At 55.2% G+C, this 26639-nt stretch overlaps 1 protein-coding gene across 1 annotated transcript in view; it reads left to right on the top strand.

Moving 5' to 3' along the window:
- The window catches only part of Sympk (symplekin), a 31991-nt gene extending 5425 nt beyond the window's left edge, over window positions 1–26566 (top strand). Inside the window, exons 4-26 of the mRNA XM_028856167.2 lie at window positions 2017–2070; window positions 2155–2228; window positions 4515–4641; window positions 5883–6132; window positions 6802–6972; window positions 8012–8251; window positions 11113–11267; window positions 11591–11741; window positions 14016–14220; window positions 14889–15039; window positions 16648–16883; window positions 17332–17413; window positions 17556–17669; window positions 18386–18533; window positions 19085–19245; window positions 20264–20372; window positions 20619–20719; window positions 21159–21249; window positions 22003–22104; window positions 24434–24621; window positions 25361–25633; window positions 25888–26244; window positions 26354–26566. Coding sequence (XP_028712000.1) covers window positions 2017–2070; window positions 2155–2228; window positions 4515–4641; window positions 5883–6132; window positions 6802–6972; window positions 8012–8251; window positions 11113–11267; window positions 11591–11741; window positions 14016–14220; window positions 14889–15039; window positions 16648–16883; window positions 17332–17413; window positions 17556–17669; window positions 18386–18533; window positions 19085–19245; window positions 20264–20372; window positions 20619–20719; window positions 21159–21249; window positions 22003–22104; window positions 24434–24621; window positions 25361–25633; window positions 25888–26244; window positions 26354–26482 — 3669 coding nt within the window. The 3' untranslated portion in view covers window positions 26483–26566. The remainder of the gene's footprint in view (window positions 1–2016; window positions 2071–2154; window positions 2229–4514; window positions 4642–5882; window positions 6133–6801; window positions 6973–8011; window positions 8252–11112; window positions 11268–11590; window positions 11742–14015; window positions 14221–14888; window positions 15040–16647; window positions 16884–17331; window positions 17414–17555; window positions 17670–18385; window positions 18534–19084; window positions 19246–20263; window positions 20373–20618; window positions 20720–21158; window positions 21250–22002; window positions 22105–24433; window positions 24622–25360; window positions 25634–25887; window positions 26245–26353) is intronic.
- Window positions 26567–26639: the final 73 nt, after the last annotated feature.

Raw genomic sequence — 26639 nt, 5'->3', positions numbered from 1 at the left:
TCTACTTAGCATGTTGTCAAAGGTGCCAGCCCCTCCTGTGCAGTAGAATGGGTGTTGGTGTGGTTATGGGGGCGATTTACGAGCAGTAGTTGTAATTGTATCATTGAGGTTTTGGACCAGCTTTGAGTTTGCAGGAGGAGGTCTGGGAGAAGGTGTTATTTCCAAGAGCAGGAGCTGGGCCGGTAGTTCACTGTGAAAGCGGAAGAATTTGGGTTCAGACCCCCAGCACCCATATCAAAGTTGGGCATGGCTGTGCATGTCTATGAGCTCAGCTCTGGGGGTGGCAAAGGTGAATCCTGGGAGCTTGCTAGCTATGCAGCTGAGCTAAAACTTCCAGCTTTGAGATAGTTGAGAGACCCTGTCTCAAAAAAAAAAGCCTGACATGTGGGAGGTCCCAGGAAAGGGGCTCTCAGGGTTGGGATGCTTGCTGGATGCTGACATTGTAAGGATGGAGAACTGGCAGACAAGCAAGAGGAGGCTGAGCCTCAGGAAGGCAGGAGCCCCAGGGCTTTCCCCTCTTTGCTCTTCCGTAGCCTTGGCTTGCCGGGCAAGCACGCTACTGCTGAGCTACAGTCTCAGCCCTTTTACTATTCCAACGCATTCATTCTTTATTTGGTTTTTCGAAACAGGATCTTTTTCTGTGTAGTCCTGGCTGGCCTGGAGCTCAGTGTGTAGACCAGGCTCCCTCAAAATCACAGCGATCCACCTGCCTCTGCCTCTCAAGTGCTGGGATTAAAGGTGTGTGCCATCATGACTGGCTGACTTTTAGTTTGAGAAGTGTTCACACTGTGTTGTTCAAACCGGCCTGAACTCACTCTGCAGCCTAGGCAGGTGTTGAACTCATAGTCTTCCTGTCTCCTCAAGTAGCTTGCATCATAGGCCTATGCCACTAGGGTCAGCTTTCTTTTGTTTAGTACTCTTGGATGTCATGTCCCCACTGCTGACCAGGACCTGCCTCCTTTCTGCAGGCCCAGGGAAGCTTCCCAGTGGCCTATGAGAACCTTCACCTGTGAGGGTCTCATTAGACAGCATAGCATTTGAGGATCGGCATCGGGATCGTCAGAACCACCAGTGACATTCCTCCCTATTCCTGTCTGCATGGGCTAGATCTGGGTTTATCTGACGTTGGTTTGTTCATTTTATGTGTTTGGCCTACGTGTGTGTGTGTGTGTGTGTGTGCGCGCGCGCGCGCGCGCGCGCGCGCGCAATGCTGACAAAGGCCAGCAGAGGTTATCAGTCAGGTCCCCTTGGAGCTGGAGTTACAGATGGTTGTGACTGCGTGCTGGGAATCAAACCTGGTCGGTCCTCTGGAAGAGCACCCAGTGCTCTTAATTGCTGAGCCACCTCTCCAGCCCCTGTATTTAAATTAAGCATCTATTTTTTATTTTCCCTGTATGTCTGGTATGCATGTGTGCTTGTCGACATGGATGTAGAAGCTTGGTAGCCTGGTATGAGATGCATGTATGCATACATGTAGAGGCCAGAAGTTGACTGTGTTTCTCAATCACTCTCTGCTTTATTGAGGCAGGGTCTCTCAGTAGAGCCCAGAGCTTGCTGATCGATAGTCTAGCTAGTCAGGTTGCTCCGGGAGCCTGTCTCTGCCTCAAAGTGCAGGGACTGCAGCTGTGGTGCTCTGGAGACCCGACCTCTGTCCTCATCTTGTGGAGGAGGGTTTCACCCACCGAGCCCTCTCCCCGTCCTCATTTTTATTTTCCTTATTTCGAGTATGCCTGCACAAGTGTATGGATGTCAGAGGACAACTTGCTGGAGTTGGCTCCTTTTTTCTACCAAGTGGCTCCCAGAGATGCTGTTTAGATCTTCAGGCATGGGTGGCTAGCACCTTACTCACGACGCTATCTTGCTGCCCTTATTTTTAGGTTTTTAGAGTCCATAGTCCAGACTGCCTTGATAGCATAACAGTCTTGCCTTAGCCTCCCAAGTACTGGAATTATGAGTGAGAGCCACTATGCCTGGCTTTTATGTTTTATGTCTACTCCTCCTCCTCCAATCTCCTAGGTCCAGGAGCTGATCATCAACAAAGACCCCACCCTGCTTGACAACTTCCTGGATGTGAGTGGCCAGCCTGGGGGATGGGATAAAGGTGAGGTGATGCTCCTCAGTGTGGCCTGATCCATCTCCCCTCTGACGTTACAGGAGATCATCGCTTTCCAAGCAGACAAGTCCATTGAAGTGCGCAAGTTTGTCATTGGCTTCATCGAGGAGGCATGGTACGGGTCTCCTTGAGAGCGCCTGGCTGTCCTGGCTTGTGTCCCTGTACTTCGACCAACACTTCCTGGTTGCTTTGTTAGTCCAAGCGGCAGTCCTTTTAGAATACAGGCACCAGGCTGACGTGACACAGTGCTGGGAAGTGAACTCAGGTCCTCTTGAGAGCAGTGTGCGCTCTTAGCTGCTGAGCCGTCTCTCCAGCCCACTCCACCTCTCACCCACATACTATTTTAAAACAATCATCAGTGGAGATTACTACAGTCACTCAGGAGTTCTTGTTTTGCTTTAGACAAGGTCTAATGTAGCTTAGGCTGGCCCACTTTGTAGCAGAGGATAACCTTGACTTTTTGGTCCTCCTGTCTCTGGAGCAGGAGGTTTGCCCCCAATCCCTGGCTTCAAAGTCTGGTTCTGAAGCATCTGCCAGAGGGGAGTCATCCCCCCCCTGCCTCCCTTACTCTGCACATAGCCCGGTGAGCTGCTGAGGACATGGAGTCTCACCGTGCCTGTCTCACAGTCCTGCCTGCCCACACCCATGCTCTCATCTGACCCATCTCCCCTCTGGCCCTGTCTCTTCTCTGCCCCTCACAAAACACCAGTGTCCTTCGTAGCTGTCTGCTTAGGTGGCCACTCCCTCCCCTGGCCAGGGCCCCTCAGAAGCCCTTCCTGAGCATTCCCTCTGGCGCCTGCGCAGTGGCGCTTCTCTTCACTGGCGCTGTTCTCTGTGATGCTCCACACTGCTGGAAATCGCCTGGGCCACTCACCACAAAAAAAGTGTCAGCTTCACAGCAGGGCTGCCTGTCTTGCTGGCCTCCACGTCCTGGCGTCTGCCTCAGACAGGGTTGGTTCTCAGGAGACAGTGGAGGTGTTGAACAAGCAAGGACACCTGTCTCACAGTGGCTCGGGGTCCCGCTCCTCAGAAGGGGGCGTAGCTCGTTCCTCTCTTTTCTCAGTCCTGGCTCTGTAACAGGGAGGAGATAAAATAGCTCTTTTTGTTGCCCTCCTAGCCTGCCAGGAGCTGTGGAGTCTTGACCTACTTGTTCAACCTCCCGCGTGAGGCCTTGAGGCGTTTTTGGTCTGTTTAATTGAGAAAGTAGGCTTGGAGGGTCAGATGGGTTTTCCCAGGTTCACTTGGTGGGACTCGGCAGACCTAGGCTATGTCATCCTGTATCTCTGACCCCAGTGCCCTACATGTCACACTCGCCTCTTTCCTGGGAAAATGGGTGGTGGTTTTCGTTCGTCTGCTGGAGACAGGTTCTCACTGTGGCCTTGAACTTCTTGAACCGCCTCAGCTTCCTCAGTGCCGAGATTGTAGCCTGTGCCACCACACCCAGCTTTACAAAATTTTCGGGGTTCACAAAACATTGTGTGTAGCAGATGTGTCCCGTGTGCCGAAGGACGCAGCAGGGAGCAAAGCTGTGTGCTGCCCTGCCTTCTGGCATCTGACAGTTTTTTATCTGAGTCTCACGGAGCCAGACCTGCAACCAGTGCTCCTAAACACTGAGCCATCTCTCCAGCCTATTTTTTGGTCTTTTTCATTTGTTTCTTTGTTTGTTTGATGCCTCATATTTTTTGAATGGTGCGACTGATGCTTAGAATCAGATGGAACTTATTTGTGAAAAAGCACATTAATGTACTGAGCTCTGGGGCTGGCTGACCTTCTCAGATTTCTTTGTTCCTTGATGAGACGTTCCTGGAGGCCTTTGGTTCTTTCTGGCAACCGAAGTGACCCTGCCAGTTCTTAGTCCTGCCGAAGGGTCCCTAATGTAGGAGCCTTCAGGCCTGAGTAAACAAAACGAGGTGTTTCTATCAAGCCCTTTCATTAGGTACTTGGTAGTTTTGTGGCTGTTTCCACCACCTGCGCAGTAGATGTTCTTCAGATAGGACCAAGGCTGGGGATGTGGTGCAGTCAGAGTGCTTGCCTAGCTTGTACAAGGCCTGGGCTTCCATCCCCAGCACCTTATAAACCTGTGTGGAGGCACACACTTACAAATTCTAGCACACAGGATGTGGAGGCAGATCTGGAGCTCAAGGTCATCCTCAGCTGTCGTCAGAGGCCAGGCCGGGGCTGAGGCTCTCAGAGGAGAAGATGATGCACTGGCCAGACGTGGGACAGTTGTTTGGCCCATGACAGACGTACAGTGGAGGGAGGGGTCAGCATCCTCCTCCACCCCTGATGTGCTAGCAACAAAGATTCTGATCCGTCCACCTCAGTGTCTTGATCTGTGGGCCTGAGTCCCTGTCCTCTACCCCAAGGTCAGCATGACCAGGTCCCTTTTCTTCCTCCCCAGCAAGAGAGACATTGAGCTGCTGCTAAAGCTCATCGCCAACCTCAACATGCTCCTGCGGGATGAGAATGTGAACGTGGTGAAGAAGGCCATTCTCACCATGACCCAGCTCTACAAGGTGGCCCTGCAGGTGAGGAGCACGGGCCTTCCAGATGAAGGATGGCCTGCCTTACAGTCGAAGCCACGTCAGTGTGGATTGGTTTGGTAGTGGGTGTTGAACTCAAGGCTGAGTTGCCCGGGGAAACCTTGATTTCCCTCTCCCTTCCTGTGCCTCCTCTGGCTGCCTTATGGCCTGTACTGTCAGTCCTGGCGAGCATGAGCTTGGCATGATCGAGTGTGCTGCTGTTGTGAGAACAGACTACAAGGCATCTAAGGTTGTCTTCTGGGTCCACTCATTTATGCATTCAACAGACATTGCCCAAGAATCTCCACTTTCCAACCCTCTGGCAGGTGGTGCAGGGGACAGTCAGGATCAGGACTCTAGGTGCAGCCTTCTCAGAGCTACCCCAATGAGCAACACAGACCAAAGAATCAGCAGCCGGGCTTTGCTTGCTCGCCTGTCAACCCAGCATGTGGGAGGCTGAAGCAGAAGAGTCAAGGCCACCTTGGACTACAAAAATAATAGCATTTTTTAAAAAAAGGATCATGAGTATGCAGAGATGGCCAAGCTGTCGGGAATACTTGCTCTTCCAGAGGACCCAGGTTCACTTCCCACATGGTGTCTCATAACCATCTGTAACTCCAATTTCAGGTCACTCGACACCCTCTATGACCCCTACGGGTACTACATATATGTGGTACACAGATAACATGTAGACAAAACACCGTACACATAAACATAAATCTTGAAAAGAAGAGGGGGAATCACGAGAGTTCTCAACTCTTACTTGATGACACCAGGAGTGAGTTCATTGGTTCGGCCATTCATTTTCATTGGCAGCAAAATGAAGCTGGTTAGTTACTGCTGCCTTTTTTTTTTTTTTTTTTTTTTTTTTTTGTATATGGGTGTTTTGCCTGCATGTATGTCTATGCACTGTGTGTACAGTGCCTGTGGAGGGCATCAGATCTTCTGGAACTGCAGTTACAGACAGTTGAAAGCTGCTGTGTGGGTACGGGAATCTAACCTGGCCCTCTGGAAGAGCAGCCTCTGAGGTGACTGCTCCTGTATCTTGAGATGGGGTACTTCATCACTGGGCTAGCTGTGTCTCGGTCGCCCCCATCCCAGCCTCGCCCAGCACTGAGCAGAGCTGCTGGTTTAGCTGAGTGAGTGTGCTCACACTCATTCAGTCTGGGGTCGGGGCAGAACCTGCTGACGATGATGTGTTGTCTTGGCTCTCTCTCTCTCTTCTATTCCTCCTGGTCCCTTGGCAGTGGATGGTGAAGTCTCGGGTCATCAACGATCTCCAGGAGGCCTGCTGGGACATGGTGTCCTCCATGGCTGGGGAAATCATCCTGCTGTTGGATTCTGACAATGATGGCATCCGTACACATGCCATCAAGTTTGTGGAGGGCCTCATTGTCACCCTGTCACCCCGCATGGCTGATTCAGAAGTCCCCCGACGCCAGGAGCATGACATCAGTCTGGACCGGATTCCTCGAGATCACCCCTACATCCAGTACAGTGAGTGCTGCCCTGCCCTAGAGCCCTGTGTGTGCTCACCACGCATCTCACAGTCTCCTTCTTCTTCCCACATGCCCTTTCTGTTGTTTTGTTCCTGACAAGGTGTCATGTATCCCAGGTTAGCCTTGTGTAGCTGAGGGTAACCTTGAACTTCGATCCTCTTAACTGAACCTTTTGAGTGTGGTGAGATTAGAGGCCTGAGCTGCAGATGCATTGGTAGAGTGCTTGCCTGCCACAGAGCCCTGAAGTTTCCCCAGCCCTGCATACACTGGGCATGAGATGCCTGAAAACACCAGCACTTGGGAGGTGGAGGCAGGAGGATCATGAGTTTGAGTCCAGTCCAGACTACATAATAAGACCCTGTCTTAAACAAGACAAAAGAACTTGCTATGCAGTGGCCCAGAGTGCTGCTACAGTGAGCTCTGTAGGTATGCAGTGGCCCACAGTGCTGCTACAGTGAGCTCTGTAGGTACATGTGGAATTTGCTTTAGTCATTTTCCTGTAATAGGAGCTCAGCGTATTTACACTAAAATATTAAGCGTTGGCTCTGGAGGACTAGACTGAGAGCCACGATGTTCCAGGGCCATTTAGGCTGTGTGGGCGAATCTTCATGGAGTCAGGTTGACAGTGGGGCTGGCCACTGACTGATCCTCTCTTCTTCCCCATTAGATGTCCTGTGGGAAGAAGGCAAGGCGGCCTTGGAGCAGCTGCTGAAGTTCATGGTACACCCCGCCATCTCCTCCATCAACCTGACCACAGCCCTGGGCTCCCTTGCCAACATCGCCCGCCAGAGACCCATGTTCATGTCCGAGGTGATCCAGGCCTATGAGACCCTGCATGGTAGGTTGAAGGCCCCCCTCGTGCCCTCTCCTGGCGGGGTGCTGGTTCTGAGGAGGTGCTGGTGAGCTCTGCATTCCCCTGTGTACTAGTCAGCACTGCAGCTCACCACAAGCTCCAGGTTAGGTAGAAACTGCTTCAGCGCAGGCTTGGCATGCTCGGCCCACCAGAACAGGAGGCTGGTGACGTTTTCCCATGTTTGTGCCTGGGTGAGACTCCAGAAGTCTAGGCTTGGGGCATGAATGAATGCTAGTCCTGGCTCTAGTGTGTCCAGCTCTGAGCTCTTGTGTTGGCTTTGTTTTCTGGCTGTTTCCTGAAGCAGCAAAGATGGCCTCAGAGCTCCAGGGGGCTATCTACTTAGCAACAGAGAGAGAGAGCAACTCTTTCCCCATCATTCCAGCAAAAGTCAAGGGTTGACGCTCATTGTTTATGATTGGCCGAGCAGAGATTGCGAGTCTACCAGTGAGCCAATCACAGTGGCCAGGGGAACGCCGAGTTCTCATTGGCCCCAGTCTCCTGCACACTTGGACAGAGGATGGAGACAGGGTGGTTCTCTCAAAAGGGAATGAGAGTGGCGCTGGCTGAGGAACTGATGGTGGATACTGCACAGGCCGAGTTAGAGGCCTCTTTCTCTGTGGAGCAAGGGAAGCTTGCTTACCAAGGTGACTGAGACTCTGGCTGGTCATGCCAGTGGCAGGAGGCCTGGCCTGAGCTGTGGCAGCTGTTCAGGCAGCAGCTTTGGAGACGGTGGCAGTTACAGCTCTCCCCAGGGTAGCGCTGGACTGCAGATCGAGGCGGGGACCTGAGGCTCGAGTGCAGAGAAATAACCTTTAGGTTTCCTCACCTTAAAGGACTAATATTGTAGAGGTCTCTTAGGTTTTCAGTCTCAGCTTGAAAGAGGGAAGGCCACCAGCGCTGTGAGCCTAGGAACTTCCCAAGGAATGGCAGCAAGAGCCCCACCCACGTTTGGGGCTAAGCCTTGAGCCTGGCAGGCCACACAGTGGTCTGTCCCAGCACCGAGCTCCCACCTCTGTCCTCACAGCCAACCTGCCCCCAACCCTGGCCAAGTCCCAGGTGAGCAGCGTGCGTAAGAACCTCAAGCTGCACTTGCTGAGCGTGCTCAAGCACCCTGCCTCCTTGGAGTTCCAGGCCCAGATCACCACCCTGCTGGTGGACCTGGGCACCCCCCAGGCAGAGATCGCCCGCAACATGCCCAGCAGCAAGGATTCCCGCAAACGGCCCCGGGATGATGCCGACTCCACGCTGAAGAAGATGAAGCTGGGTGAGCTGGGTAGTAGGGCCTGGGGCTGGCTGAGGTGGCTGTGGGGCACGGTGTGAAGTTGCAGTAATGCGCAGGCATTCCGTAAAACACCCAAGTGAAATAACTGGGGTGTCTAGTACATTGAGTAAGTGCGAGCGTGTGTTTCCGAGTAGGGACTTCTAGTCTAGGAAAGGATGACCGTGGTCTTTCTGTCTCCTTTCTGGACTGCTGGGATGACGGGTCTGTGGTCAATTCGGATTCCTTTAGATGTTACAGAGAGGAATGAAGTGAGTGGCGAGTGTGTCTTAGTCTGAATGTTTTCTTTCCTGTTTATACATGTGGAGAAGGCTCTTTTCCTTTACACGATAGATAGAATTCGATTTTTCTGTTTTTGGTTTTTGGATTTCTCTGTGTAACCATCCTGACTGTCCTGGATCTCACTCTGTAGCCCAGGCTGGCCTCAAACCCACAGAGATCCGCCTGCCTCTGCCTCCTGAGTGCCGAGATGAAAAGTGTGTGCCACCACTGTCCAGCTTGGATTTTTCTTTTTTAATTTTGAAATTTTTAACATTTTTGGTTTTTGTTGAGACACAGTCTTACCTTTTCTGCCTCCAAGTGTAGGGATTGCAGGCATGGGTTACTCAACGATAGTGTTGACCATAACAAACTCTCTGTACCAACATTTTAAAAATGTCACTTGTGTTTGTTTATAGAACATTTCTGATATTATTTGGGGGTTTTGTTTTGTTTTTGTCAGGATCTCACTCTGTAGTCCTGGCTGGCCTTCAGACTCATAGAGATCCACCTGCCTCTGCTTCTGAAGTGCTGGGCTTGCAGATGTGTGCCAATGCACTGAGCTATGAAGTTCTTTTTCATGCTCAAATGGAATGAATTCATTTCATAAGGGCCTCCGTGGGAATCTAGCTACATTTCTCCATCGCTCAGTGAGTGAGAGCAATGTTGTGCTTCCGTTAGGTTTCTAGGAGTATTTGTGTGTGCACATTGAAATCTACTGCATGTTTGACCTTTATTGTGCTGGGCTGCATATGTGGCGTGGCGCGTGTGTGGAGGCCAGGCACAACTCTGGTGTCTGGCCTCTCCTTCCCCCTGACGTGAGTTCTGCGGATTGAACTCCGATCTTCAGGTTTGTTCAGGAAGCACCTTTCCCCACTGAGCCCATCTTTTTACTATATTTTAACTTTTTCCTTAGATTCATTTTATTTTATGTGTGAGCATTCTGCTTGCACACATTTATGTTTACCACATTTATGCTTGGTGTCTTTGGAAGACAGAAGAGGGTATCAAATCCCCTAAAACTGGCATTGCAGTTAGTTGTGAACCACTGTTTGGGTGTCCTTAAGTCTAAGCTACCTCTATCTCTGCCCTGCATCTTTTCAATGATGGCCAGGTGCTTTGTAATGTGCATGGGACGTTAACAGTTCGATTTGTGGACATCTCATCTCTGTTCCTGCTGTAGGACTGTTCTACATCTAATCCTGGAACACTCCCGAAGGAAGGCTCTTAAGGGCTTATGCATTTACACTTTGTCTAAAGTCAATCTCTCTCTCTCTCTCTCTCTCTCTCTCTCTCTCTTTATGATTGATTGATTAAGACAGGGTTTTTCTGTGTAGCTCTTTAACTGTCCTGGAACTCACTATGTAGACCAGGCTGGCCTCAAACTCACAGAGATCTGCCTTCCTCTGCTTCCTGAGTGCTGGGATGAAAGGTGTGCGGCACCACTGCCCACCCGGCTAAGATACATTTTTATTTTTAATCATGTATGTGCATGTATGTCTGTGGGTGTGTATGAGCATGAGTGCAGTTGCCCACAAAGGTCGGCAGAGGACATTGGACCCTTTGGTACTGGAGTTTCAAGCATTTATTTGTGATCTGTGTGACATGAGTGATGGACGCCAAATTTGGGTCCTTTGGAAAAACAGCAAATGCTCTCACGGGTTGACCCATTTGTCCAGCTCCATATTTCTTAAAACTTACTGTTTTAAAGTGATTGTGGATGGCCAGACAGGTTGCAGAAGTGGTACTGGAGGCTTCTGTGTGTGGATATGGATCACACAGTGCATTGGGTCCATATGTCTCTCACTTGCTCACTCAGCTCACGTCCTGTCCATATCCACTAAGTCCCCTACTGTGGAATGCCAACCTTCTAGCAAGGCATGGTGGTCCACGCCTCTGATCCCAGCACTTGGGGGTCTGAAGCAGGAGAGTCATGAGTTCCAAACTAGTCTGAGCTATATAGTAAGTTTAGACCAGCCTGAGGAACATAAGAAAGTGTCTCGGGCTGCAGAGATGGCTCAGCGGTTTAGAGCACCGGCTGCTCTTCCAGAGGACCCGGGTTCAATTCCCAGTACTGACATGACAGCTCATAACAATCTGTTAGTCCAGTTCTAGGGGATCCATCACCCTCTTCTGACCTCCACATGCACATATATGATGCACAGATATACACACATGCAGGCAAGTACCCTGACATATAAACTAAATAAACAACCCTTTTAAAAGGTGAAGGAGGAGGATGGCAGTGACGGGGACAGTAACAGCAACATTGTCTCCTGCTGGGGACACCTGCCTAGTGAGTGCGGGTCCTGCATCCCATCCTCAGTGTGGAGTATATTGATGTGTTCATCACCTTGGAGCTGGTCAACTAGAGGTTTTTGGTTTTTTGCCGTGTCCCAGACGAGACCCGAGACCCAGGAAGAGATGGATCCTGGGCCTGTGGTGCTTTCATGGCCATGGCAAATGCAGCATGCCTGCTGTGTGGCTGCTCCCTGCAGTGACCTGCTAGAGGCGGGGCCACCTGGCTCCCTGAGCACAGGTCCTGCTGTAGCCTAGAAAGCCAGCCTCTTGTCCCTTCCCCTTCTCAGAGCCCAACTTGGGAGAAGACGATGAGGACAAAGACTTGGAGCCTGGGCCATCCGGGACTTCGAAGGCCTCAGCCCAGACCTCAGGCCAGTCAGACACGGATATCACCGCTGAGTTCTTGCAGCCTCTGCTGACACCCGACAATGTGGCCAATCTGGTGAGGAGGGACAGGGGTCTGCATCCCAGTCTTTCTCTGGCCACCTCCTGGTAGCATCAGCCAGAGGGTCCTTCCACCCTTGGATGGGCCTCTTCTCTCATCCTTCCTCCTTCCTGAGGCCATTGGTCCTCAGGGTCCCACTCCCCATCTACTCTCTCTGTTCTGGGGCGGGGTCTCTCCCAAGTGGACAGCCTGGTGGTCATGGGCTCCGCAGAAAGCTGAGACAAGGAGAGCAGGCCCAGCCCGACCAGTTCCTGCTGCTGCTTCTCCCATGCTGCCCTAGGCTGAGCTGGCTAAGGATCCCCTCCCTGGGCATCCCGCAGGTCCTCATCAGCATGGTGTACCTGCCTGAGACCATGCCTGCCTCCTTCCAAGCCATCTACACCCCGGTGGAGTCAGCAGGCACTGAAGCCCAGATCAAGCACCTGGCTCGGCTCATGGCCACGCAGATGACAGCCGCGGGGCTGGGTCCTGGTGAGTCTCGTGCCGACCCAGGCCAGGCCTTGGCACTGGACTCTCCTCCTGGGAAAGCTGTGGGGGTGAAGGTCATGTGCCACCCTTCACGGGTCCATCCTTGCGCAGAACGCTCAGTGTCTCAGGCCCTGGGCTTTGAGATCCAGCAGACTTCACCTTGAGGTGCAGACTGAACCTGACTGACTGTGCAGGTCGCTGAGACTCTGAGCCTTGGAGTCTTCCCCTTTTTTCGTCAGTATGTTTTTGGTTTTTTGTGTGTGCCCTCAGAGGCCAAGAAGAGGGTGTCAGGTCTTGTGGAGATGGAAGAATCACAGGAGGTGGTGTTGGGAGCGGGAGCGAAACTTGGGTCCTCGGCAAGAGCTGCAAATGCTCTTCACACTGAGCCGCCCTCCAGCCCAGGCTCTTGTCGTCTTGTTGAGGAACCCATGTTGGCCTCTCAACTTGCACCCGTCTTCCTGCCTAGTCCTGAGTGTGGGGTGACAGGTGTGAGCCACGCTCGGCACCAGCCTCTTCTCTGGGGTGTAAATTGTAACAAGCGCAACTCCAGTGTCAGCGCGGCTGTGAGCCTCACAGGCACGCTTTCTTTCCACCCTTACGTGGGCTCCAGAGACTGGACTCAGTCCCCTTACCCTCTGAGCCACGCACCAGTTCTTGTTTCAGACCCTGCTGTCGTGAGCAGAGCTGCTGTGAACAGCAGCCTACGAGTCTTTGGTGCGTTCAGGTTTTCCCAAGTGTGCTCCAAGGGATGGAGTTGTCAAGTCACATGGCCTCTGCTCTTAAAGACTGCTTATCATGAGGATGCCTGAGTGGCACTCACCTGACATCCTGGGGAGTGGAGGCAGGAGGATTAGAGGTCATCCTTGCATGCATAGTGAGTTTGAGGACAGCCTGGAGTGCCTGAGACCCTAACTCACCAACCCCAAATGGGCTGGCACGTCAGTCATCTCCGTGGCTACAAGTATTTGCTGTCAAGCTCAGCACTTGAGTTTGATCCCTGGAACCTGCGTGGTGGAAGGAGAGAAGCCCACACTACACATGCACCCTGGCATATGCATGTGTATCCCCGTACAAATAAATAAGATGCCATAAGCCTTTTAGAATAGAAGCTGGGGAGATGGCTTCGTGGGCGTGTGCTTACTGTGTAAGTTGGCATGAGGACTTGTGTTTGATCCCTAACATCCACAGAGAAGCCAAGGTGGTGTGCTGGTTACCCAGCGCTGGATGAGGGCAGAGACAGGTGGGTCCTGGATCTTCCTGTCCAACCAGTGTTTTTTTTTTTTTTTTTTTTTTTTTTTGGATTTTCGAGACAGGGTTTCTCTGTGTAGCTTTGGTGCCTTTCCTGGAACTCACTCTGTAGTCCAGGCTGGCCTTGAACTCACAGAGATCCACCTGCCTCTGCCTCCCAGTGCTGGGATTAAAGGTGTGTGCCACCACACCCAGCCTGCCAGCCGTCTTCATGAAACAGCTAGCTCTGCGTTCCCTGGGTGACCCTGTCTTAAAAGACAAAGTGTGGCTGGTTAAATGGCTCGGTTGGCAAAGGTGCCTGCTGCCCATCTGATGACCTGAGTTTAATCCTTGGGGCTCATTGAGAGAACCAACTCCACAGATTGTCCTCTCACCTACGTATGTACACATGCTCGATACATAAATACAGTGTAATGATTTAAAAAAAAAAAGTCAGGGCAGCATACCCTTTTAACCTTAGCACTCAGGAGGTGGAGGCAGGCAGATCTGAATTTGAGGCCAGCGGTTTACAGAATGAGTCCAGGCTAGCTAGGGCTGCACAGTGAGACCCTGTCTCAATTTTAAAAAACGTAGAGCCGGGCAGTGGTGTCACATGCTCTTAATCCCAGCACTCGGGAGGCAGAGGCAGGCAGATCTCTGTGAGTTCGAGGCCAGCCTGGTCTACAGAGTGAGTTCCAGAACAGCCAGAGCTCTTACACAAAGAAACCCTGTCTCAAAAAAACAAAAAGACCCACACAGAGTAGAGATAAAAGAAGTTAAGAATCCATCTCTCACTTTGATGTGTGAGCACAGTCTAGCACACTAACACACAAGTCACACACGCATACATATGCTGCACAGACATAAACCGAAGAGAGCTTGCTTGTGACGTATCTCGGTTGGCTGTGACCTGGGCTGTGCCTCCAGGAGTGAAGCCTTCTGGCTGGGTCCTGTTGGTAGGCGGGCTACAGGCTGGGTACAGTGTGTGCACGGCAGAGCCTGGGCCGCAGGCGGTGATGGAGCTGAGGGTGCTGTGGCTGCCTCCCTCAGGTGTGGAGCAGACGAAACAGTGCAAGGAGGAGCCCAAGGAGGAGAAGGTGGTGAAGCCGGAGAGCGTCCTCATCAAGCGGCGCCTGTCTGTGCAGGGCCAGGCCATCTCCGTGGTGGGCTCTCTGAGCACCATGTCCCCCTTGGAGGAGGAGGTACCCCAGGCCAAGAGGAGGCCGGAACCTATCATCCCTGTCACACAGCCACGGTGAGTCCCCTTCTAAATGGACAATAGGCCCCATCCTGTGAGCGTGCTCTGTTTGCGGGTGTGAGTGTAAGGCAGGCAGAGGGCTGGGTCAGGTTCCCCCTGACTTCAGAGTCAGTGGGTCTCCGCAGCCACACCTCCTTTTTCTGTCTTGGCAGAATGGTGGTGCCTCTCGGAGATGGAGTCACTAGGTTAGAGAACTCGGGGTCACAAGTCATGTGACAGTGAGGCAGTCAGTAATGGTCCTAATGTTCAACAAGGGCTTTTGCTCATCATCGCCACCCTCATTCTCCCCATCACTTTTACCCCAAATCAATCTCGAGCCCCCCTGAGGGTCCAGTGTTACCGGCTCCCTTGCAGCCTCTGGCTCCCTCCCCATTCCTCTTCCCCCACCACAGCAAGCCCCGGCCAGGGTCTTGTACCTACCCTTCTCTGTCTGAGACCCTTCTGGTCCTGCCTGTTCTCATAGGGAGGCACCCTCCTTGGCAAAACAGTCACAATTTCCTTCTCACTCAGTCTTCCTGGTGTGCTGACCTCACTCAGTTAGGCAATTCATAGCTGAGGAGGGGCTGTGTGTCTTTGTGTGGCCCAGTCCCAGAGCTGGGGCCACCAGACAGACTGGGATGCAGAACGCATGCCAAGTCGCTGTCCTTGCCCCTGTCCTCATGTAGGCTGGCAGGCGCTGGTGGGCGCAAGAAGATCTTCCGTCTGAGTGATGTGCTGAAGCCCCTGACAGATGCCCAGGTGGAAGCCATGAAGCTGGGAGCTGTGAAGCGGATCCTGAGGGCTGAGAAGGCTGTAGCCTGCAGTGGGGCGGCCCAGGTGTGCGCTGCAGTTTAGTGAAAAGTCTGTGTGACTCTCCAGTCCCTCCCTGGCTCCTCCAGGCTTGACTCCACCTCCTGCAAAATCAGAGCAGCAGCCTTCTAGACAGTGGAGGCTTGTGAGGTGGGGGGCAGCTCTCCATGGGGCTGGTCCTGCAGGCCTGGTTCTTAGTGCCACTTTCCTTAGCAGTGTTACATCTCAGACAGACCTGGCTTCAAGTATTTTGCTTCTTTTTTAAAATTTGTTTGTTTGTTTAATTATAGTATATGTGTGTTTGTCTGCATGAGTTGATGTGCACTGTGTGTGTGCAGGAGCCCACAGAGGCTAGGAGAGGGCACCGGGTTCTCTGGAGCTGGAGTTACAGGGAGTTGTGAGCCACCGTGTGGGTGCTGGGAACCTAACCCAAGTCCTCTGCAAGAGCAGCCAGTGTTCTTAAGCATGAAGCCATCTCTCCATCCTTTATTTTCTGGTTTGTTTGTTTTTTTTTTGTTTGTTTGTTTGTTTGTTTGTTTTATTGTTTTTGGTTTTTCTTTTTCTTTCTTTCCTTTTTTAAAACATTTATTTATCATATATACAGTATTCTGCTTGTATGTATGCCTACAGGCCAGAAGAGGGCACCAGATCTCATCACAGATGGTTGTAAGCCACCCTGTGGTTGCTGGGAATTGAACTCAAAACCTTTGGAAGAGCAGCTGCTGCTCTTAACCGCTGAGCCATCTCTCCAGCCCTGGTTTTTCTTTTGTTGTTGTTTCTTTTTGTTGTTGTTTTTAGGTTTTCAAGACAGGGTTTCTCTGTGTAGCCCTGACTGTCCTGGAACTCACTCTGTAGACCAAGATGCCCTTGAACTCACAGAGATCCACCTGCCTCTGCCTTCCGAGTGCTGGGATTAAAGGCATGCACCACCACTGCCCAGCTTGTTTTTAGTTTTTCGAGACAGGATTTCTCTCTATAACCTTGGCTGTCCTGGAACTCTCTCTGGAGACTCACAGAGATATGCCTGCCTCTGCCTCCCAAATGCTGGGATTAAAGGCATGGACCATCATGTCTTGCTTTTTCTTTCATTTTAAGCATTTATCTGTGCGTATGTGTTTTCTCTTTGATTTGGATACTTTTGCCTCTGCACCTAGCATGTGCAAAGGCTGAGGCTTTCATCCCCAGTTCCATGAAAGATTGGTGGACAATACAGACACCATGTCGTCTTTATTGGTTGTCGCCCACATCCTGTCCATGCCTAGCAAGGACAAAAAGAGAATCTTCAGGACCTTTTCCTGTACCCTGAAGGACCTGCTCACCACCCCGTTACTCCGGGGCCTGGGGTGGTTTGGTGGCAGATGATGGTTTGTTTCTTCCCTGTCCGCTGCCACTCGGTGTGGTGCTGCCGTGTCTGCGCTTCATGCCGCCTGCTTGGTTGAAGGGTTGGTGGAGTGATTGGATTTCTAGATAAGGTCTCTCTCACTTTGACCTTGCTGGCCTTGAACTTGAGCGGTCTGGGTGCTGACGTCGTAGATGTTAGCCGCTGTTCCCACGGTACACGGTGTCTGTACTGGGGGCTTCTGAGCCTGACTGAGGTGCTCCGGCGGCCACACTGACGCGTGCTCACCTCCCCAGGTGCGCATCAAGATCCTGGCCAGCCTGGTGACACAGTTTGACTCTGGACTCAAGGCAGAGGTGCTGTCCTTCATCCTGGAAGATGTCCGGGGCCGCCTGGACCTGGCTTTCGCCTGGCTCTACCAGGAGTACAACGCCTACCTAGCCGCAGGTGCCTCGGGCACCCTGGACAAGTACGAGGACTGCCTCATCCGCCTGCTCTCTGGCCTGCAGGAGAAACCAGACCAGAAGGACGGGTGAGGGCTGGCCGCAAGCCCCACCTCCCTCCTGCGTCCCACTTCCCCTTCGTCCCGGTGCCACCCAGACCTGCCCTCCCTGTGTCCCCCTCCCTCTCCCGTTTCCTACAGGGCTTGCGGTGATGTTCATCAGCGTCACTCCCAACTCTGCCCCTTGGTCTGAGTGGCCTGTCACCCTCTGGGCTTCTGTTTCCCATCTGCACTGACAGTTCCCCGGGGTGGGGCCCTGGCTAGGTGGTGGGGTCCCTCCCTAGCACACAAGAAGCCCTGGGCTCCATCCCTAGTCGTGGCAAACGGAAGAGAGCGTCAGGAGGGAGGAGCATGTCTGCCTCTGTGCCAGTCTGGAGCTCCGGACCCAGGGCTGAGGAGGCTGGGGTGCAGGTGGGCCACAGGGATATAGGCTGCCTCGCTGCCCTTCTCCAGCAGGACCCGCCTCTTTTCTGGGCAGGGTCTTCACCAAGGTGGTTTTGGAGGCCCCGCTGATCACCGAGAGTGCCTTGGAGGTGATACGGAAGTATTGTGAGGATGAGGTGAGCAGGCTGCAGTTGAGGCAGGACGGGTCTGAAGATCTGGTTTAGACTGGAGGCGGGGGTGACGTGAGGCCCAGTCCTGGGGACTTGGTTTGAGAGAAGGAGGGAGGCACAGCAGGCTGAGCATTGCCCCCATCTGCAGAGTCGCGCCTACCTGGGCATGTCGACACTTGGAGACCTGATCTTCAAGCGCCCTTCTCGACAGTTCCAGTACCTGCACGTCCTCCTTGACCTCAGCTCGCATGAGAAGGACAGGGTGAGCTTGTGCCCATCGCCAGCCAGCCTGGCTTTCCTGGCCTCAGGACTCTTGCTTTCCCGTCACCATGGAGTCAGGTGCTAGCTAGCCTGACCCTGAGTGTGCCCGTGACCTCCTCCCTCTCCTCTCGCTCCCGTTGGTGAACTGGAGCTGAGGCAGCAGCCAGCAGAGGAGCCCATGTGACCACAGGCAGCATGCCATCACAGTAGACGGTGCCTAGGCACCCACCTGTGTAGACCTGAGATAACTGTAACACGGAGTGGCTGTGCTCCAGATGAGGCTGTGCTCCAGTGAAGAGGTCCCTGGACCCAGCTCCCCCTTCCCCCCCGGCAGTGCGTGACCAGACATTTCGTCAGCACAGCACCCCAGCTCTGGGCTGTCCTTTGCCACACACTCATGCTGAAGACCAGACCTGATCTCGTGGCTCTCAGCAGATTGTGTCTGAATGAAATGAAGCTTGGCTAGTGACGTGTATTCTGGGCAGTGGGCTGCCTGTCCTGCCAAGTTCAAAGCCAAGTCCACTTGCCAGGGAGAGTCGCTGTTGAGGAATGAGGAGAGCGAGAAGGCAGGGAATAGCAGGATAGATGGGCCAGGGTGAGATGCTGCAGCCCGAGATGCTGGGCACTGCTGTCTTGGGCCCCGGCCTGGGCTTGTTTCACAGCACTGCCGCTCCATTCTGTGCCTTCCGCCCCTCCATCTCGCCCGTTTCCCCTCAGGTGCGCTCCCAGGCCCTGCTCTTCATTAAGCGCATGTATGAGAAGGAGCAGCTTCGAGAGTATGTGGAGAAATTCGCCCTCAACTACCTGCAGCTCCTGGTCCACCCCAACCCGCCCTCAGTGCTCTTCGGAGCTGACAAGGACACAGGTTGGATGCAGCTTCGTCTGATTTGTGTTGGGCTCCACCCAGCCTGTCAGAATGGCTGCTGGATAGTAGCAAGCAGGGCCAAGACAGACAGACAGACAGACAGACAGGAGTCCCTTAGCACAGACCCACATCCTGCCAGGTTGCAGACAGAAGGTCCTGCAGGGATGTGGAAAGCCCTCCCAGGAGAGGGTGTGAGGCCCAGGGAGGACATGTGAGCGGAAGTGGTTGTTCCCCAAAAAGGAGGCGGGAGCACGAAGGGTTAGCAGCAGCAGGGTCTTTGTGCCAGCGGTAAGTAGGACCAGTGTGGACGGCAGCAGGACTGCTGGGAGGCTGCCCGCGGGGTCCCCGGCAGCCAGATACAGGGTTCAGTTCGCGTCGTAGAATGACCTTCTAGCTGCCTTGGAGCTGGGTGGTTGCAGGTGTTGTGGGGAGTCTGCTCCTTCTCTACCTCTTCCCTCTTCCCTCTGACTTCACTGAGAAGGCACAGACAGGGGACAGGGCTTTGGGAAGGAAATCTAGGCCTCTACTGATGCATGGCCCTGTCCCGTCAGAGGTGGCTGCGCCCTGGACCGAGGAGACAGTGAAGCAGTGTCTTTACCTCTATCTGGCTCTCCTGCCTCAGAACCACAAGCTGATCCATGAGCTGGCAGCCGTGTACACTGAGGCCATCGCCGACATCAAGCGGACAGTGCTGAGGGTCATTGAGCAGCCGGTGAGGCTCCCGAGCCCACCTGGGCAGGGCTGAGTCCCCAACTCCAGCTGCTCCTTGGGGGTCCATCTCAGTAGCACAAAGGGAAAGAGCTGTCATTGGGATGATGGCTTTGGCTTGTGGGTGCCACTTACATCATTCTTCAGCTCTTAAGAAGGCAGAGTGGCTCAGAGGTACAGAGCCTGGAGGGGGCACACCCGGAGGGGGCACACCTGGCCTCACGTCCTGCCTCTGTGCTTCTCAGTCTGCCCTGCCATGAGGGTGCGGGCCAGTCCCCAAGCAATGACCACATTAGCATCTAAGCTCTTTAGTGTTTCCACTGGTCCCCATGCCGTTACCGAAGCCCTGAGCCACAGGGCCACCTCATGAAAAGCAGTTCAGATGGTTGCCCTGTTTGCTGCTGGATTCAGAACCCTTGGTTTTGTGTGACAGCTCCACCCCAGCTCCACTTTATTATTGAAGCAAGTCTCATTTTCTAGAGATCCTCCTGCCTCAGCTTCCCGAGTGCTGGGGTAACAGGCATGCACAATCCTGCCCTCACGGTGTTTTTATTATGGAAAACCCTAGGTAGAAATGGAGGGAGAAGGGCAGGGTGGGGCCTTTACCTAAGGTGCGGTAGCCGAGCGCCGAGAAAGAGAAGCGCTAGGCAGGCTCTGGGGCTGAGTGCCTCAGTGTCCCTCACACTGCAGGGGAGGATGCCAAGGGCAGCCAGAGAGCTCCCTGCTCCATACTCAGGGCAGCAGCTGCTGAGTCTAGCCCGTACCTCAGACTGGGATGGCAGTGGTTGCAGGAGGGTGGACAGCGACCAGGAAAGCCTCCCCAGGCATTGCCACACAGATTGGGCATGGAAGGCTGGAGACAGCTGGGTCACTGACCTGCCCGAGAGGAGGGTACCTCCCAGATGAAGGCTCTGACCTGACACTAAGGAGACCTGGAACCCAGTGACTTGAACCCCGCCCCCCAGCTTCTGCAGCCTCCACGAAGGCTCACTGTAACCTGGTCTTGCTGACCTCTGATCTAGATCCGAGGGATGGGCATGAACTCCCCAGAGCTGCTGCTGCTAGTGGAAAACTGCCCAAAGGGGGCGGAGACGCTGGTCACCCGCTGCCTGCACAGCCTCACGGACAAAGGTGCCTGGGCCCTGCCTCCTGCCCTCCCTCCTGCCTGTTCTTTCCCTGCAAGAGCCCCTGTGGATTTCTCCCGTCCCCATCCTCACTGTAGAGAAAAGCCATGGGAGCCGCATTAGGGAAGGCGGGGCTGGGGATCCTGCTCTGGAGTTGCACTGCCCCTTCCCCATGCCCGCAAAGCCTCCTCCCATATGCTTCCTCCTCTGTGCCCTCCCAGTCACCCCAACTGCTCTTCTCTGTCTCCTGAAGTGCCGCCGTCCCCAGAGCTGGTGAAGCGGGTCCGAGACCTGTACCACAAGCGGCTGCCCGACGTGCGCTTCCTCATCCCTGTGCTCAACGGGCTGGAGAAGGTAGGGCAGGAGGTGGCCGGCCACCCCGCGGTGTGTGGCCAGAGGCCGGGGTGGCAGGGACGCACGCCGCCGTGCCCTGCGGGCAGCAGTTGTACCCCATGCTCAGGAGCAGGTCTCCAGGCCCATCTCAGCCTTGGGCACTGCTCCGGTGTGCGGTGGCATCCTCCTGCTGTGAGCCTGAGTGCACACACCATTGTCCCTGGCCTATGGGACACCCGCCAGCAATAGCCGGGTCTCAGTAAGACTGTGTGTCTAGTGACTTGGGGGCCAAGGATACCTTACCCCTGATGGACGGGAACGAGGGTGACACTGTCCACCATAGGTAGGCAGCAGCTTTGGGGGCGGGAACGTGTCATGAGGCTTAGAAGCCCCACCGGGAAGTAGGTGGCCAGTGGGCCCTCCAGCTCGTCATCCCCTCCTCTCTCCACCCTCCCCTTAGAAAGAGGTGATCCAGGCCCTGCCCAAGCTCATCAAACTCAACCCCATCGTGGTGAAGGAGGTCTTCAACCGCCTGCTGGGCACCCAGCACGGTAGGTGCCCTCCCTTCTCGCCAGCCCTCAGCTTACCCTCACTGCACAGGGGTCATGTGGGAAGGGCCCAGGAAGGCTACGTGTCCTTAGAGGCCAAGGTCCCTGCTGTCCCTGCCCTCCTAGCCCCAAGGAGGGGTTTCTAAGGCTGAGAGCCAGGGAGCTTGTCTACTGTGGTGAGAAACAAAAGGAAAATGTTTGAGGAGGGAAAATAGCCAGTGATGTGAACAAGTTCCTCATCCTGGTCCCTGTGGCCACAGTTGGGGACACGGTGGAGGGCACGTGACTGCACAGCACACTGCTCTCCATCCCAGGGCAGGAGGCCACCTCTCCAAACGGCCTTTTTCCACTCTGCCCCAGCACAGCAGAGGGTTCAAGCCACTTAGCGTTTAGTGAGACCTGGCGTGGGCCTGCCGCTGCCCCTGCCCCTGCCCCTGCCCCTGCCCCTGCCCCTGCCCCTGCCCTGCCCCTGCCCCTGCCCCTGCCCCTGCCCCTGCCCTGCCCCTGCCGAGTCAGTCCCCGCTCAGCCCTCGGTGCACACCCCAGTGGGAACAGTGGGCCGCAGCAAGGCAGCTCTAACAAGGTGGGAGGGGAGAGTGGTGAGGACTTGAGGCCACTTCACCCAGTCTCACCCCCTGTCCCCCAGTCCCCGAAGCAGGGTGCCTTACCGGTATGGACTGTTCCTCAAGTCTGGCCTGAGGGCCACCTCTTTGCTGAGGCCTCTGTACCATCTCCTCCCCGTTGCCACCACTGCAGGTGAAGGGAACTCAGCCCTGTCGCCCCTGAATCCGGGAGAGCTGCTGATTGCCTTGCACAACATTGACTCCGTGAAGTGTGACATGAAATCCATCATCAAAGGTGAGGCACCCTCTTCCCACATGGCCCAGCTCCCGTGGACTTGGGGCAGGGCCTCTGTCACCCGCATGGCCCCACTGGCTTGAAGACCGTCGCCCGCTGCTGTCCCTGCCCCGTCTCGACCTCTGTGAGGCACTGCAGACTGTGCCTTGGCATCAGGGGGTTCTTGGGAATGAGGGCCGTCCTTCCCACCCTCTTCTGAGGAATGGAGCAATTCAGAGGCACAAGGGTCTCTGCTGGCATGATCATGCCAGGCCTGAGTTGAGGCAGCAGAGGACGTCCATAGCAGGGGCTGGTGACAGTCTGGCAGGCTTCCTCTGCCCTGGCCGCCCGAGCACTCCCTCTGAGCCAGGCTCTCCCTCCATGTCACAAACCCACTCCTATCACCCACGTGGCTCTTGGTAAGTATGGTGTAGTCAGGGCACAGTTCACAGAAGTCAGCCATGTAACACATGTGAGCCACACTGGACCCAAGCCAAGAAGGCCTCTGCCCATGAGCCTCCCTGGGAACACACCGTTTTCCCTTCTTCCTTCCCTTCCGCGGAGACTTGTGGGCCAGAACAACTCTGTTCCAGCAGGGGGCCCTGCCCGTCACCCTGTCCTCCAGCCTCTCTGCTCACTTTGGCGTGGGCGTCCTCTCTGTCCCCCCTTTCCTCTCTGGCCTGCAGTAGCTTCTTCAGAGACTGCTTTCCTGGCCTTCCTCAGCAGTCCTAGTGGGCGGGGCTTGTGAAGACAGGGCAGAGGAGCTGCAGGCCCAGGGGGGGATCGGGGACAGGTCTCAAAGGTTGTGGTCCAGGGTTGTGGGCTTTAGACACACACCACACACATCCACATTTTCTTGTAATGTTTACCATGCTGGGAATGAACCTAGAGCCTCAAATGTGCCAGGCAAGTGTTCTGCCACACCCTCACTTCTTCAGGTGCAGTGGGACAATCCTGTCCCATAGATTGTGCATAATCTGGAACACACACACACACACACACACACACACACGCATACGCATACGCATGCACACACACACACCTCGGATCCAGTGCAGTCCAGTCTTGAAGAAGGAAGAAACGGTCCTGCCAAAGGCTGCCCAGGCACCAGTAGACGGTCCTACCTTGTGCACTGCGGTCTGCTTGGGAATGCTTGTCCGTCCACAGCCTCCAGGCTCGCTGGGCCCCAGCACCCCGCAGCTCCCCCTGCATCTCATCTGTGCTTATGTGAACCCTGCCGTCCCTGGGTGCTGTGGAACCCCAGCACGGTGCTGGCTACAGGCTGGGACGCCGACAACCCTGATAACTAGCTCGGCTGGGAAGTGGGGAGGGCTTTCTGAAGTGGGGCCACCTTCAGCCAGCAGGACCGATAGGGATGAGGTGACAGTGAGCTGAACAGAGGTTCCAGGTGAGGGAAGAGATGGACCCTGGCCTCACGCAGCCCTCTGGGGTGGAGGACAGTCAGGGCTGCTGAGGGGAGGCTTAGAGGCTGAGTGAGAAGCGCAAGAAGAGGCTGGGTGGGCTCGGGGCCCACCTGAGCAGCAGGGGAGCGTGTCTCCACAAGGACCAGCACCTCCTCAAGTCCTGGCAGCCTCTCTCCTCTGCCCTTCAGCCTGTGCATCTGCTGCAGTGTCCCTCCTCTCTCTGGGCCTCCTCCTTACAGGCCCACCCTCCCCTCCATTGGCCTCTCAGAGGTTGGCGGGGTGGGGTGGGGACCTTTCTTCTGGCTCAATAAAGACTTCCTGGTTGACACACTCACATGGCCAGTGGTGTTTGGGGAAGGACTTGAGAGGCAGCTCCTGCGATTGCCCCGCCCCCCAGCACAGTTGGCCCTGACACTGCCACCCACTCCCAGGAGCTCGACCCCAAGCGAGGCCTGCTCCGTGCTCTTCAGTTGACCCCTTTCCACATCCTGTGGGCACTGGCTGCTGGGCTGGGTCCGCATCCCGGGTCTGGCCTCACCACTGCCTCTTACCCCTCCTTCCCTGTTACTCTCCTCAATGTCCTTTGTCGGGTCCTCACTGCTCCATCAGACCCTGCTGCCTTTTGGTCAGCCTCTGGCAGAGACCAGGCTTTCTGGGGATGCTAGGGTGTCAGCAGCTCCTGCCTTTCCCCAGGGTTACAGCAACTCCCCAGGACTGCCCTCAGGGAAGAGGCTGAGTCTCCCAGTTGGCACGCCACAGGGTATCCAGGGGTTTGGACACACCTGTCCCCATCTTCCTGGGGGCAGGACCGTTGAACATCCTCATGAAGGGCCTTTTGTGGTAGGGGTGGAGAAGCTTGGGTGGGCTTCCCACTTGATGGGGACATCCAGGCAGAGAGGACAGGCCCACTCTCCGCCTCCTCACAGCCACCAACCTGTGTTTTGCGGAGCGAAATGTGTACACATCGGAGGTGCTAGCTGTGGTGATGCAGCAGCTGATGGAGCAAAGTCCCCTGCCCATGCTGCTCATGCGGACCGTCATCCAGTCCCTGACCATGTACCCCCGCCTGGGGGGCTTCGTCATGAACATCCTGGCCCGCCTCATCATGAAGCAGGTAACTGCCCCGGCCCCAGGCAGTCGGCACAGTGGGGCCAGTCTCCGCTGCCTGGGGAGCAGGATCCTATTCTGGACGCCTACCAACCCTGCCTTCTGCTGTGCTCCCTCCAGTGTCCTCCAGCTGGCTGCAGGGTGACCAGTGAGAGCAGTTAGGGGTAGGAGAGGTGTGAGAACCTCCCTTTACCCCACCCCTAGGCCCTGCAGGGCACATAGCTCAGCTGGAAGCATCCGGTCTTCGTAGAGACCGGGAGTTAGGGTGGGGGTTTCGCTATACAGCCCAGAATAACCAAGAACTCAAATTTGTGGTGATGCTCTTGCATCAGGTCTTCCAAGGGCTGGGATTTTGAGCTTGCAGCACCAACTTTTAGAACTCTTTTGTGGAAATGATAATCAGGTTCTATCCTCCATCTGAGAACTGGGTTCTGAGCCAAGGCTGTCCCTGTGCAGCATCTGGCTAGGGTCCCTGCATCTGCAGCCTACTAAATATGGCTAGAGAGAACTGTGAGAACAACATGTGGGGGTGCTGACCTAGGGATTGGGGGCGGGGTCCCCCCCTTCCCGGGTCATGTCCTAGTATACAGTTTCCTAGGTGAGAAAAGGCAAATTCCTGGGCAGGTGGGTGTATGAAGCCAAGAATATGCGGTCAAGCGGTGGCACCTGGGCTCCTAGCCATGGCAGTGCCGGGGGAAGGTGGTGGCCGCTCGGGCCTTCCCCTGATGGCCCCTCCTGCCCCACAGGTGTGGAAGTACCCCAAGGTGTGGGAGGGCTTCATCAAGTGCTGCCAGCGCACCAAGCCGCAGAGCTTCCAGGTCATCCTGCAGCTCCCTCCGCAGCAGCTCGGTGCGGTCTTCGACAAGTGCCCTGAGCTCCGGGAGCCTCTGCTGGCCCACGTGCGCTCCTTCACCCCCCACCAGCAAGCACACATTCCCAACTCCATCATGACTATCCTGGAGGCCAGCGGCAAGCAGGAACCCGAAGTCAAGGACACGCCTGCAGGGCCCCTGGAAGAGGTGAGGGTAATGTGATCCACCTGCCTGTGGCTCTCACCCCAAGAGGCCCGGTTGTTAAACCCAGTCTCCCAAGATTGCGTTCCTGATAAAGGAGACCGCCCACCCCTCACCCCTACCCCCATCCCCCACTCCCGTGTCCAGATGGAGAAACTGCAGTGTGCCCTCCATGCTTTCTGCAGCTCGGTGACCTCTGTCTCCTCCATGCTGGGGGTTGGGAACCGCCCTTTCTGAGCTGAGTGCCCCTCTCACTCTAGGATGACCTGGAACCCTTGGCACTGGCTCTGGCCCCGGCCCCGGCCCCTGCTCCACGGCCCCCTCAGGACCTCATCGGCCTGCGATTGGCTCAGGAGAAGGCCCTGAAGCGGCAGCTGGAGGAGGAACAGAAGCTGAAGCCCACAGGCGTGGGAGTGCCTGCCGCCTCGGCATCCTCCTCCATGGCGGCGGTGGTGCCAGCGGCCCGAGCCGGTCCCAGCCCGGCTGAGGAGGCCATGGAATACCGGGAGGAGGGTCCCGAATGTGAGACCCCGGCCATCTTCATCAGCATGGATGACGACTCAGGGCTGGCTGAAAGCACACTCCTGGACTCTAGTCTTGAGGGTCCCCTGCCTAAGGTAGGGCGGCAGCTAGAACTGCGAGGGAGGCTGGAGCAGAGCCCCGGCCATGGGGCTGAGGGTGCAACCTGCTCCTGACCCGCTGTCCCTTGCCTTCTCCCGCCACCAGGAGGCAGCAGCAGTCGGACCGAGCTCCAAGGATGAGCGGAGCCCTCAGAGCCTCAACCACGCAGTGGAGGAAACCTTGACAACCTCCAGCCCGGAGACCAGGGAGCCTGAGAGCAAGGGGAACAGCTGACAGCTGCTGCGGGAGTTTGGGGGGAGGAGCGGGGTGGGCCACCTAGAGCATTGCCTTAACACAAATAAAGGAGGTGGCGCTCAGGGCGTGGTGGCTGCAGTGTCTCTCTGCAGCGGACTAGAGACCGAAGTCGGAGCAGTACTACACTGCGCCTGCG

Source organism: Peromyscus leucopus, chromosome 1 (genome assembly GCF_004664715.2).
Source record: "Peromyscus leucopus breed LL Stock chromosome 1, UCI_PerLeu_2.1, whole genome shotgun sequence".
Lineage (NCBI taxonomy): Eukaryota > Metazoa > Chordata > Mammalia > Rodentia > Cricetidae > Peromyscus > Peromyscus leucopus.
Note: the sequence above shows the minus strand (reverse complement) of the source record. Positions and strands in the feature narration are given on the sequence as shown.